General features: G+C 47.9%; 2 protein-coding genes across 2 annotated transcripts; one reads left to right on the top strand and one right to left on the bottom strand.

Annotated features, from left to right (window-relative positions):
• Window positions 1–6,297: 6,297 nt before the first annotated feature.
• LHYA1_G002657 (uncharacterized protein) lies at window positions 6,298–8,367 on the bottom strand (the record flags this gene model as incomplete). The annotated part of the gene is made up of 4 exons (XM_031147632.1): window positions 6,298–7,058; window positions 7,106–7,617; window positions 7,666–7,921; window positions 7,971–8,367. 4 exons carry the CDS (start codon window positions 8,365–8,367, stop codon window positions 6,298–6,300), a joined length of 1,926 nt encoding a protein of 641 aa, XP_031007944.1.
• A 1,677-nt stretch (window positions 8,368–10,044) lies between these two features.
• LHYA1_G002656 (putative xanthine/uracil permease) lies at window positions 10,045–12,053 on the top strand (the record flags this gene model as incomplete). Its single annotated transcript, XM_031147631.1, has 7 exons — window positions 10,045–10,137; window positions 10,187–10,276; window positions 10,326–10,422; window positions 10,470–10,563; window positions 10,609–10,960; window positions 11,010–11,119; window positions 11,168–12,053. The coding sequence occupies 7 exons, from the start codon at window positions 10,045–10,047 to the stop codon at window positions 12,051–12,053; spliced, it is 1,722 nt and encodes a 573-aa protein (XP_031007945.1).
• Between the last annotated feature and the right edge of the window lie 1,195 nt (window positions 12,054–13,248).

The following is a 13,248-nucleotide window of genomic DNA, read 5'->3' as shown; positions in this document are numbered from 1 at the left end:
CATAGGCAAGATGATGGATCAAAAGTCCGTCAAGTCATTTCTTGATAAGCTGAAGGACAAGCTTACACCTCATATTACATCTTACATGGAGGACTTGCTCGAAATGAAATTGAAAGATATGGACATTGCAAACTCCTTTTCAGAAGTGCGTCGTGGCCTTCAAAAACATGGGCAAACTATATCGGATTTCCAAGGATTTCACGGGGTCGATTATCAACTTCATTGGGGGGACGTGGCATACTATTCTCGTTTGCAGGTGCAGAAGAATGTCTTCAGTGACGAATCTATTGATTATTCTGAATATTTCGAGCTGAAATCTACAGTTCGCAAATTGCTCCCAGTCTTTGGCCATGTCTTTGGATTACGCTTTGCCGAGATAACAACGGATGGCTTGCACAGTCAATCGTATGGCGAACTTATTTCGAGATACTTGGAAGGCGCGAAGGTGAACTCGAAAAGCTTTGATAGAGAGAAGCTCCTTGTCTTTGATGTTTACGACACGACCCCTGAAGACGGTACAGCCTTTCTTGGTGTTCTGGTGTTGGACCTTATAAAAAGAGACCGTAAATCTCTGAGAGGCTTTTGTCAAGATCTTGGTTATGTATGCTCTTTGACTGTCTGTTAATTCTAGTTCGGCTTAATGCTAACTAGATACTTAGATGGATTTTGAGGGAAGAAGCACGAAGCGGGCATCAATTATTTTAATCCACGCAAACTTTAATCCACCAGAGTCCAAGCTCCCAACCCTCCTCAACAATAAGGAACTTGAATTGCTAGCACATGAGCTCGGCCATGCAATACACAAGTTTGTCCGGGGGGACACCGAGGGTGTACCAAGGGACGCCATTGAAATACCAAGCATGTTACTTGAACATTGGGTTCGTGATCCTCGAATACTACAGAAGCTCTCATCTCATTACGTATATCAAAACAAGAAAGCGTACTTGGTGGCTTGGGAATCCAGAAATCCTTCGAGGCCTTTGCCACTAGAGCAAGCTCCTCTGGATACTTTCGACCCAATAGTGCTTGCTCATCATCCGAGAAATCGCATTGCAGATTACCAATTAACGCTTTGGAAAGCGAAATTTGACCTTATGGTCCACAGCTATTCCGAAAAAGACCTTGAGAGTGCGAACCTGGGGGTTGATTGTGAAAATGTGTTACGCGAATGGACGGGAATCTTTGGCCTTGGAGACGGGACGAATAATTCATATCTAACATGGCACGAATTGGATAATTATAGTACCTCGTATTATACCTACCTCCTGTAAGTCAATTCTTCGTCTCGGACTAAAGATCCGCAAGTACACGCTACTTTTCTAATCATATCGGCGCGTACCTCCGTACCTGCTATCCTTTTTCTCCCTCGAGGTGCTGGTCAAGGAACAGACATTTCCAAAGAGCCGTGTCTTGCTTTCACTGCCTCCATACACTCACTTGAACACCTACTTTCTGTCTGAATTTCGGACCAAGATATACTGACTCGTTTAGCGGCGAGGTCTATACCCTTGATATTTTCAAGACCCATTTCGCCAAAAACCCCCTGAATCGCAAAAAGGGCCTCCAGTTCCGCAAAATCTTTCTCGAACACCGTGATTGGTTCCCAGATCGTACAGTAGCAAAGGATCTCAAAAGAAATCTATTGAATCGACTCTATCTATATTCCAAACTCCGTGCGATGGACAAATCAGAAAATACTATGGATGCACTTGTGAAATTCATGGGGAGGAAACCTAGCATGAACCCGTTTGTCAAGACGCTCAATGCTCCACTCAGGCCTCGAAAGTCGATTTGGAAATGGGTGCGTGGGCATTTGGTGACGGCGTGGAGGGAATTTGGAGAGGTGCGGAGGTTTGTGGTTAGTCGCCGTGGTCAAGAGTATATCCGAGAGAAGGCGAGAGTTAAATAGTAGGGATGTTGACTTGCTGAGTACTTTTCTTGCTACATTATATTTTGTGTTTAGTTCTTTTGGGTACATACATATCCTAGAGTTATGTCCTGTGGTTAAGATACATCCAAGATATTGATGGGAAAGACAACTCGAAATAGATGGCATTTAGTTGGAAGCTCGCTCTGTTCAACGAGCTGGTTTTCGAGAAATATGTTTCGCTGTATATACATGAACTCATATCATGCTTCACAGCCATCTCCACAACCTCGCGGACCGCGGTGGACAGAAAGCGGCACCCATTTATAATGTGTCTAATGCCCTAGGATATCGTTATCATAAGCCCACGAGAAAGTATAAGTGCCGCTTCTTGTGTCTTCCCCCCAAGGAAATACCTATAACCAGCGGCCCTTTAATTTTACAAGGAAGACCATAAAACCCCACAGACAGGAGTCAAGAACGAGCATTCATTTCATTCCCTTGAAACCGCTATGGCATATATGATGTATTCTCAAGCCGTCCATCAATATCCCATCACTCACACAACTCTCTCTGCCTGTCATGACATGAAGTCGCTCGCTAATCAGCTATACCCTCCCTGTCTTTCTGGACCCCGGCCCGGCTGCTGGGACGCTGGATCTGATTGGATTCTTTTTTGTGGGCTGTGTTTGAGATTCTGGGTTGTGGGTATTGTATGGGGGGGGGATGTGGGGTGTTGTTTGGGGAACGCTGTGGGGTATCAGGGGGGGTTACTGTAGGAAGCGGGGTATTTTGAGGGCTTGGATACAGGGCTGTTGTTTTTGGGGGGTTGTGGTTAAGTGAGAGTAAGAGGGAGTGAGGGAGAGGGAGGGAACTTGGAACTGGAGCACAAATGACAAAAGGGAAGGAAATTTTTCTTGATTGTTACGAAGTAAGGCTGTGGTTCATAGTCAGTTTGGTGGATGTTCGAGACTCAATTGGGACAGGGGTTGGAGGTTATTGCATAAGCACTAAATACTTACACAAGCAAACTTTATATTTATTTTTTGGAACAAGGCGAATCATTCTTATTCTGTCATAATTGAGAGTGAGACAACTCCGAGAATTATGGTTCAATATTACCACCACAGAGGAACCCGGTCTGGCCCCCCCGTCAGAACAAGCAAATTCTATTCCACCGTCCTGGGTTTTCTAGCTCCACCACTCCTCGAACACTCAACAATGGAGCTTTCCAATCAACACCCTCCTCAGCCTTGGAAGCCGCAACTCTGCCCATTGCCGCTTCACCTCTTGCTTGAACAGTGCCCATGAAGCCTTTCAACTTGGTATCCAAGTAGCATTTTCTAGGCTTGTGGTTCACATGACCAACCACGACCAAGATATGCAGTTGCTTTAGCCCGGACAGAGGCCCAGAGAGCCACTGCGAGATCCAGGTAGAGAGTGGGACCGTAACATCGCGATCATCCCAGGCTATATTCGTGCTCTGGTGCAATCGAAGCTCTAGCTTTTCGATGGTACGGAAATCCGCGCCGGAAAGCCTCTGCAGCGCCGTGGCGGGGGAGTTTCCGCGTGAACTCGGTATAAAATCATTATGATCGAAGACGATGATGTCTGATTTAAAATCGATGTACTGGTGTCTGAGTTTGGGGGACATGCACCGCCATGTTTGGTAGTGCTCGAGTGCGACGCAGCGAGACTCGTGATTGACTTGTAGGATGACTGGGTTTTGATATGTTTCAGGTTCTTTCGTCCTGTCTGCTGCTGCTGCTGTTCTCTCGGATGGGGAGAAGGGAACAATGTGGCGCGGCGCTGGTAACGCCAATGTCCAGACCAGCAGGCGAAGCTCGAGGGGAAGATCCTGGAACATGAAGAATGAAGATTTGACAAGCTGCATCAGTTGGAGAAACCGACAGCATGATGGCCGGCTTGAGTAGGGTAGAAATGTGAAAACCACAGGGGCATTGGAGAGAAAAATTTGCAAATAGGCGGTGTACAGCACTGGCGGTGTGATGACCGCTGAGGCCACCAGACTACGGTGGCGCAGTCGTGAAACAAAACAGGCAACAATACAGTAATACAAGTCAAAGCGACCACCGATCGCCACCGCTATTTTGGGACAATGAGGAAATGAAGCCTGAAAAGATATAAAATATACCAATAATATGATAGCCCATTGGAAGGCTCATTTCGGGACGCAAATTTTCATCGGTGAGAGCTTCTACTCTTATTTTTGATGCCGTCGCCCAACTCCGTGGTGACACTGCATGGAAAATCGGGTCAAATATAAACATATCGTGGACCTGAGAATCATCCATTAGAGTTTGCCTCGTGGCAATGACTATCTCAGGCAAGTCGGTGAAGGTGAAGATTGGAAATCACTCAACGTTCATCGACCAGCTGAATTCTCAGAGTTTCCTTGTATCAGTAAACCTAAACTCGGCTTTCTTGGATTTTCACATCCCAGGCTTTGACAAATGCAGTGAAACATCAAGGCTGAGAGCTGACTGAGGCTCTTGTGCTCCCGAACGTGTTCGATTTCTTGCTGACTGAAGGTGTGTGTATTTGTCGATGAGCCTAATGAATCGGGCGCGCGTGTAAATCTGGTGTGGAACCTTGTCATCAAAAGATCAGAAATACTGTACCATAATAGACCAGCGGAAACTCTATCTCAGGTGCCTCTTTGAATGGATGTTTTTGCTCCACGCAAGATCCAGAACTTTCCAAACTTGACAACACACTCAATGTTCGCTTCATCTCCACTCATGACGGCCGTGCCAACAATTCGCTAGCATGATTGGAAGATGAAAGAACTCCTATAGTGATAAAGGGAATCTTGATAAATGTATAACAACAGATAGGCATCTTTTCCTGGTCCGTGTCCAAGGTATTCGTTGTCAATTCGGCCTCCGTCTTCAAGCATGGCCATAAACTTTCCCGGAGGTGCGCCGTCCAACCAAAGTCTTCCAAGTCGAAATCGACACAATTTCGCAGGAGACGAATTGAGCGTACGTTCTGGGCCGTACAAGGGCTTGAGTAGACTCATTCTATGATGCTTCTAAGCCGCCAATGCATCTCACCTTTCGAGACTCGCGCCAACCTACTCGTCGAGAAGCCATCGATCTAAGATGGGCCTTCCAATGGTAAAGTGCGAATGCTTCGTTTGTACTCAAGGTAGATTGGGAACATTGGGAACAGCAGTGCCGACAGTTAGGCCATGTGTGCTGGGGCGTGTTTGGGGGACCTAGCGTGCAGCCATACCAAACGGCGTAACTCCCAACGGCAGCTAGGGAAACAAATAAACGATATCTAGAGCCATGGAGAGATCCCGCTGTTCGTTGCCATTGTCAGATATTAAAGAGGTTAGAAGCGAAGTCTGTGAACACGGGCGCTTTCGAACAGCAGGTTTGTGGGAGTCGCACTAGGCCGTATTGGGAAAGAAGGGGGAGGAAGAGGAACCTCGAATGCTGCACCACTTGTAAAACTTTAGTAGGGATTTTGGATAATTTGAACGATATGTAGTATAAACAAGTAGAGCTTGTGGCTTTAGGGGTTTTTGAAGTCTTGTTTAATGACGTGATGTTGAAAATGCTGTCTTTTCTACGATGCCCCCTTTGGTGTCTTCCAACCGTCTCCTGATTGTCCGTCGACTTCACAATAACTCATCCCACATTCGACTTTCAACGTATAACAAGATTCTAGATGAACAATCGATATATTTACCTCTTTACATCTAGCTATTTCCTTTCACTATGTTTCATGAACAAAACTAAGTACGTTCCCTGGTGCTTTTCGGGACTGACTATGAAAATCGGATATATGAATCTAAAAGTTTGTGAACAGCTCAAAGTTGACAAATATATGAATTACGACAAAACATGTCATCTAGTCGATAGCTATGAGACACCTGCTTTCACACCCTTACGGTGGGATAATACTGGCATAAGTGACGAGACAGGTTGGATTGGACGTGAGATAAGTTGTAATGCATCAGCTGTAGCTTTGTGCTTTCTCATTCAGTAGAACAGGTTACGAGAATATCGAATTGTTTTCCTAGGTATAGTGTCTTGAGATGGCTTTTGTGAATTGCTCTCTACCCATGTTCTAGTGTACAAACACACAATACATCTAAGCCACATCCCACAGATCCAGGGCTCGGCAGTATACGAAAGACACTTGCAAATCTATCATACATAGTAAAACACTCCGAAAGTCCATTGAACGCTGCCAACTAAAGATAAACCAGAATGTATTGCATACATACTCCGTATTCAACTCACTAATGACCAGCGACAACGATTCTGATCGACCGAAATAAAAGTGTCAAAGAATACATATGCCCTTTATATAACCTAGACCCTATTCCATCTTTAGTTTCTAGAAACGACTGACTGTGAAGAATAAGATAGATATATGAATGAGAAAATTGAAAATCATCCCTCCTTGACAGCTTCAATAACAGCATACTCCCAACATGTCCCCATCTTCTCACACTCCTCTATGATATTCGCATCTTCCCACCACCAGCGATCAGCCTGCACGTACGAGCCCCATATCTCTTTCCAGAGCATACGGCCGACTACACTTTTCAGCTCTTGCTTCACGATTGCGTTTTTATCGATTGTGTCACTTGGAGAAGTAGACTCTTGATCGATAAACAAGTCTTCGGCTTCCTTCGCATTGACGGAGGCAAGGAAGCAGACCGTAAGACGCGTACTGCCTTCTGCGCGGAGACGTGCAGCCTCCAGCCAGATGGGGAACAGGCGCGAAGGGTTGATGCACCGGAATTGCTTCTCTAGGTTGAGGATCAGGTGAGTATCTAGCCAGGCGCGAAGTATAGGGCCAAGTGTTGAGGGGATGGGCGATGGGTCGAGGATGGTGAGATGGAGTGTTCCTGCTTTGGTCGGCTCTGGGGGTGTGGTTCCTGGGATTGTTGGAGATGATGGACATGACGCCGACATTAGGGTTCGGTGGCATTCCTTGAGAATGCTAGGTAGAGAAGATGCTGGAAGAATGGCGGGGAGTGAAAAAGCATGCATTGAATCAAATAGATTAGAAGCGAAGGGGAGAACTAATTTTGGCCTTGAAACGGGCATGGGCTTAATATTGGGGTAAGATTTTGGAGATAGCGGTGTCGTTGAGAGGTGGTGTATGTCAGTAAATGGTGCAAGGGCTGAGAGGAAAGATGCAGACGCTATACGCTGTTAACAATAATACTGTGGGAGTCATTAGAAGGCTTACCATGATTCTCGTACAGCGATAGCGCTTTGGCCATTCCAAACGGCCTACTATTTACTTTCATCGGCGTCTCACTTGACCTCCAGAGACTTCTCAGCGCCGAGAGCATCCAGAGCTGCTTCTCAAGTTCCAATTCACGATACACCGATGCATCCGCAATTTCCATCCACTCTTCTTTAAGTCGTTCAAGAATTATCCTGGGGCTTGCGGCATCCATTCTCCGGATACTTCGTTGCAAGTGAGTGACTTCCAAGATGGGTGATACCTGTCGCGTAATATCCACAGACTTAGGCGATTCCACTACCATTGCTGCTGGATTCTCGCTTTCCTTTCTTTCCGAGGGGCAGTTCCAAACTTCTGGAGCCTTCCAGGAGCCCCCCTGCCTTCCTCGAAGCACAATAGGCCTACCAGTTTTCTTGAGGTCAACATTATGTGCTGTAAGTATCGACGCTGTATGTGATTCTGGCAAACTGAAATGGGGAATTGGGAAGTCAAATATTGAAGATCCATGTGACCTAGACAGTCAGCCAAACGGTTTTTGAGGTAGGATGAGATAAATCTACATTTCCGTCGGAGAATCGTTCACTTCAATTGGAATTGTACCAGCGGCCGATATGTGGACAATAGTCGCCACTTGTTCTGCTGATCTAAGGCTATCTCGTGGGGACACCGTAACTTCTGTGCTTTGAGTCACGAATGAAGTCGGACTCAACGGTTGTATGATCGGACCTTTACCAAGAGGAGACTCTGGTGTAGAGCCCCACGATGACTCGGTAGCTGCTGAGCGCCCAGTCCACCCAGAAAACACAGACTCCGCCGCTGAAGGACCTATTAGTCAACTAATTGCAGGTACAGACTGTCAACATACCCTCGGATGAACTTGACTGGGGTCCGTCCGCATTGTACGGAGGACCTGCGAAAAAGCCATTGACTGGAATTCGTGTGGTAATTGCTTGTCCGGGTAGCTCGCTTCTCGATGTTTCTGAAGCAACGGTATAGCTTGAAATACGTCTCGAAGCCTTGATACTTTGTTCCGTTCTCAAAGCCGACAGTTTGGAGTGCGAGCCACTTCGTCTAAGCCCCCCCTTCCTGCTACCGCCGAAAAGCGAAAAGAGTGCTGGCTTTGCTTGACTTTGAGCGGACTCTGAAGATTGGGAGCTTCTGATAGATGTTCCCCGGGACAAGCCATTAGCCTGATGTTCTTTGCGGTTTTTTCGTTGCCCAACGGTCTCTCGTGTCGGGTCAGTCCACGATATATCGAACATGATCAGGGTGGAAGGAGCGGTATGCGAACCGAGAAAATGACCTGGGAAAAGAAGTCAAGATAAACGCGCGAATGATTCAAAGAGATGCGACGGAGGACGGCTGAAAAAGCAAAACCGAGCAAGGGAAGTAAGAGTTTGTGATAGAAATTACGTGGAACCCAGCCCTTGATCCCACGAGTTCGTAGAGACACACTCTCTCCTGCCACATGGCAGCAAGGCATAGCAAACCATCGGACGGAATGAGGATCTCCCCTTCCCGACAACGCCGTGGTGGTTTGGTGTAATCAATGCAATGAGAATCGTGAATCCCGAGTCCATAGTCCATATTGGCCAGCTGTGGGCTTCCGTTGAAGAATTCTTCACCCACTAGTGCTCATGGGCCAAGCGTGATGGTGGCGTTCGATACTTGCAACACAGGACACCAGATGAGAAATGATCAACGCAGACACAGTCTGATGCAACTTGTAAGTTATGACCGTTGAAAATGGGCTGATGAGGGGAAAAGCAAGGGAGAGGAGGGGGAAGAAGAAAGGAGACGATTACTAGGGAGAAAATAGCGGGCGGTTCTAGGGAGTTTCTAGGCGCCGCGCAGGCCACCTTAGCTGCCGAGCGCCTGTGAGTTTAGCGACATGATCAGTAATAAATCTCCCCAAAAACCCTGCGGATACCTGCTGCATCGCGAAAAACCCTTCCCTCCCTTCATTTCATGGACTAATGCTGCCAGTCCACAGTTTCGGGCCTCAAGCTTCATCAATTCATCTATCTGCGGCTTCCTACCTGTGTTATTATGGAGGCCGCAAGTGCATATCCTCGAGTCCAGTCCAGTGCCTGCAGTGCAGCACCTACTGTACCTGGTCTGTCGTGGAGGATCTCCTGCGTCGCGCATTCGGGCACATACCTTACCTAGCTACCTACATATCTTGGTGTGCCGCAATCTGATGAAATCGAAAGCCCAAGTTACAGAGTGGCACAGGTCGTTACACCCGCTGCCACTAGTGATACTGTACTGTACTGTACGGTAGAAGGTACTGCTGATATTGGAAAGCTGCTACTGTAGCTGCCCGCTATCCCCAGGCGTTCCTGTCAGACGGTTACCCGTAGTTCGGCACAGGTTGTTTTGGTACTGAAGGGTTCGTGGAATTTCCTCTGGCATGATTTTGTCATCTTCTCCAAGTTGGTTGTCTGGGAAGTCCCAAGGATGCGTGATTCTTTCTGTCCATGAATCATTTCCTGCATGCTCCTGTAAAATTCTTTTCTTACATGTCATATTTCTGTCACAGCCGATATCACCCTGCATACCATAGCTTCGGCCGATCCAGAATATGCCTATGTATTGTTTTTCGGTCTGTAGTCCTACACGGATATTCGCAGCCTTTTCACCCCCGCGGGTAGCACTGGCATCTACCGTTGTCTTGAAATCTGCTGTTAGTGCCGGTCTGGGTTGTCAGGATACTGCAGATACATCCAGTGCCTCTCGAGCCATGCTCAGAATCCTTGGTACAGCAACCATAAGCCCATTCATTCACTTTCGCTTGTTTATGCCATCCTCAAAACCGCATTTTCTCAAAACGATAATTATCCGCTGTCAAAATTGTTCTGAAGATCTCCATCTGTTTAATTCAGGTTATTTCCCCACGTTTTCTACATGCGCGAGTAAGCAAACGTACCTTCTTTACCATGTTTTCGATCCAAAAACATGTCGATGCTTTCGATGCAAGAATCTCTACATCGACATTCGGCCGTGTGTTTAGGCTTGGAGGATCGGGTCACGTACGTTATATCATGTTCTCTAGTTACCCTTGATATTTACAGTTTGTAGGAGAAGCAACGGCATGGCTCCAGATTCGTAACAGAAATCAGAGCTGGGCTGACAACGTTCTTCACAATGGCCTATATCATTGCTGTCAATGTAAGCTCTGAATATGGTCCTGTTACCTCACGTACTGACCATCATCAAGTCCTCCGTCTTGAGTCAGAGCGGTGCCACTTGTGTTTGCTCAGATCCTGTGGATCTTACATGCAATCACGACGTCGACTATAATAATTGTCTTGTTGGTGCGTATTTCTTCTCCCTGGCCTGGAAGTAATGCTGATATTCTCAGGCGTGAAAAGAGATTTCATTACAGCTACAGCTGCCATAGCCGGCCTTGGATCTCTCATATTTGGCTTTCTCACCAATCTACCGGTGGCTCTAGCGTAAGCTCCTTCTCTGTGGTTTGGGAATTCTCTGACTTGGCGCAGACCCGGAATGGGACTGAATGCCTATTTCACCTACCAAGTCGTCGGCTACCATGGAACTGGTCCAGTTTCTTATCGACTCGCTCTCACCGCTGTCTTCATCGAGGGATTTATCTTTCTCTTTCTCTCGCTGATTGGTTTACGGCAATGGCTCGTCCGGATTATACCAGCTTCAATCAAGGTCGCTAGTGGCGTGGGAATTGGATTGTTCCTTACAGAAACTGGCATGTCATCTTCTGGCATTGGCTTGATCTCGGGGTCGCCCGATACACCTACCGACTTGGCAGGGTGTCCAGCACAATATATTAATCAAGCCTCTGGACAATGCACTGGCCATAGAATGTCCAATCCCCAGGTATGTGTACAACACCCAAAGACAAAGGCCCATATTAACAAGTCGACAGATGTGGATTGGAATAATGTGCAGTGGGGTCTTAACAGCATATCTCATGGCATACCGTGTCAAATCTGCCATTATTATTGGCATATCCCTCGTGTCTATATTATCCTGGCCGTGAGTAGCTATCTTCAGGGACCATCATCATATTCTGACATCTTTCAGTCGCGCTACCTCCTTCACTTACTTCCCTTACACCCCTGAGGGCGATGAAATGTACGACTTCTTCAAAAGGGTGGTCTACTTTCATCCCATCCAGAGTACTCTGAACGCGCAGGATTGGAACGTTGCAGCTGCAGGAGGTCACTTTGCCTTAGCTCTGTTCACTTTCCTATACGTCGACATCATCGACGCTACTGCAACTTTGTATTCCATGGCCCGCTTCTCCGGTGTCGTGGACCCAGACTCCGGTGACTTCCCCCGTTCCACTCTCGCCTACTGTTGCGACTCAGTGGCCATATCTATTGGCTCGCTTTTTGGTTGTTCCCCTGTAACGGCATTCATTGAATCCGGCGCTGGTATCACAGAGGGAGGTCGCACAGGTCTCACAGCCATGACTACGGGTGTGTGTTTCCTCATCTCCATCTTCTTTGCTCCGATCTTCGCCTCCATCCCGCCCTGGGCCACTGGCTGCACGCTCGTCCTCGTCGGCTGCATGATGATGCGGCAGGTGACCGCTGTGAACTGGGCCTTCATTGGCGACGCATTGCCGGCATTCGTGACTATTGTTACGATGCCTTTCACTTACTCGGTTTCGTACGGTCTCATTGCTGGCCTGTTCTGCTATGCTACGCTCAACGGAATGATCTACATTACCAAGAAACTTTCTAGGGGTATGATCCAACCGCCTGATGCCGACGCCGCTGAGTATTGGACGTACAAACCCAGTGGCGCTCACCCTCCTTGGTTCATCCGTTTCGGACATAATAGATTGTGGCGTACAGGGCGCAAAGATGATGAAGTCGAGGTCAGAAGCATCGACGCCGGTACACAGGCTAGTGAGAAGGAATTGGTCGATCTCCCGCGCCTTGGAAGACGTGTCGTCTCTTGATGAGGCACGCCAGGTGCGAACTGACAAGTGTTTAAATAAGCTATTTATTTCTATACTCGCGATTTACGAATTTACGTTTGCACCTGTATATTCAGGGAAGGAGATAAAAAGTGTTGCGAAATTAAGATGGCTGTACCATATTGCTTGCTTTCTCTTCCTCTGATGACCTTTTGGTTTCATTTACTCTTGTTCAATAGATGATTATAACGATGATACTGCAACGAAACAAAAGTTTTCAATTTGTCCAAATATCAACGACCAAAATACTAAAGTCAAGAATACACAACAGAGAACTGAATGAGCGTGCCAAGGAAAGTTTACATCGTGTTCCCTCCAGCGGAGAAAACCTTTGATCAATTTGCATTTCCATACCCACCATACCCTCCGTAGCCTCCAGAGTCTCCAGTTCCTCCAAACCCAGAAGTGCTCGACGGAGCTCTTGAAGATGTAGAGTGGCCAGTCCCCAAAGTCGTCGTTGCAGCCCCTCCATTAATTTCAGTACTGCTGGCAGGGTCACTCGACCGCGACGTCGTCGCTCCTCCGCCCTTGCCAGTACTGGTTGGAAAGCTATACCCAGGATCCGATGCCGTCGAGCTATCGCCACCAGATCCAGACCCAGACCCGCTTGACGTTGTCGGCGACGCGCCAGGATCCCCAGACTGCCCTGAGCCGGCGCCAGTGCCAGTGCCTGTGCTGCTGGTTGGAACTGGTCCGCAACCACCGATGCTGATAGTACTACTGGTCGATCCTGATGTTTGCGTCCCAGCTCCAGCACCGGCTCCAGCTCCCGTAGCGGAAGAAGAGGTGGTGGTTTGCTGGGAACTCGGCGTAGAAGAGGAAGAGGAAGACTTTGATGTATGTTGGCCCGAGTTGGCGCTTGTAGCTGTCGCGGTCTTGCTGGTCGTCTTGTGTCCGGGATCTTGGCTGCTTGAACCTCCATAGCCGCCAGGGTCACCCCCCGACCCACTTCCTCCGCTTCCCCCAGATCCATTTCCTGCACCTCCCGACCCATTTCCGCCACCTCCTGAGCCATTTCCACTACCTCCTGAACCGTTTCCTCCTCCACCTGAGCCATTCCCACTGCTCCCTCCGGAGCCATTTCCTCCACCACCTGAGCCGTTTCCACTACTTCCCCCCGAACCGTTTCCTCCACCCCCTGACCCATTCCCACCCCATCCACCTGAGCCATTTCCTG

The sequence above is a fragment of the Lachnellula hyalina genome, assembly GCF_007821495.1.
Source record: "Lachnellula hyalina strain CBS 185.66 chromosome Unknown contig00021, whole genome shotgun sequence".
Taxonomy (NCBI): Eukaryota; Fungi; Ascomycota; class Leotiomycetes; order Helotiales; family Lachnaceae; genus Lachnellula; species Lachnellula hyalina.
Note: the sequence above shows the minus strand (reverse complement) of the source record. Positions and strands in the feature narration are given on the sequence as shown.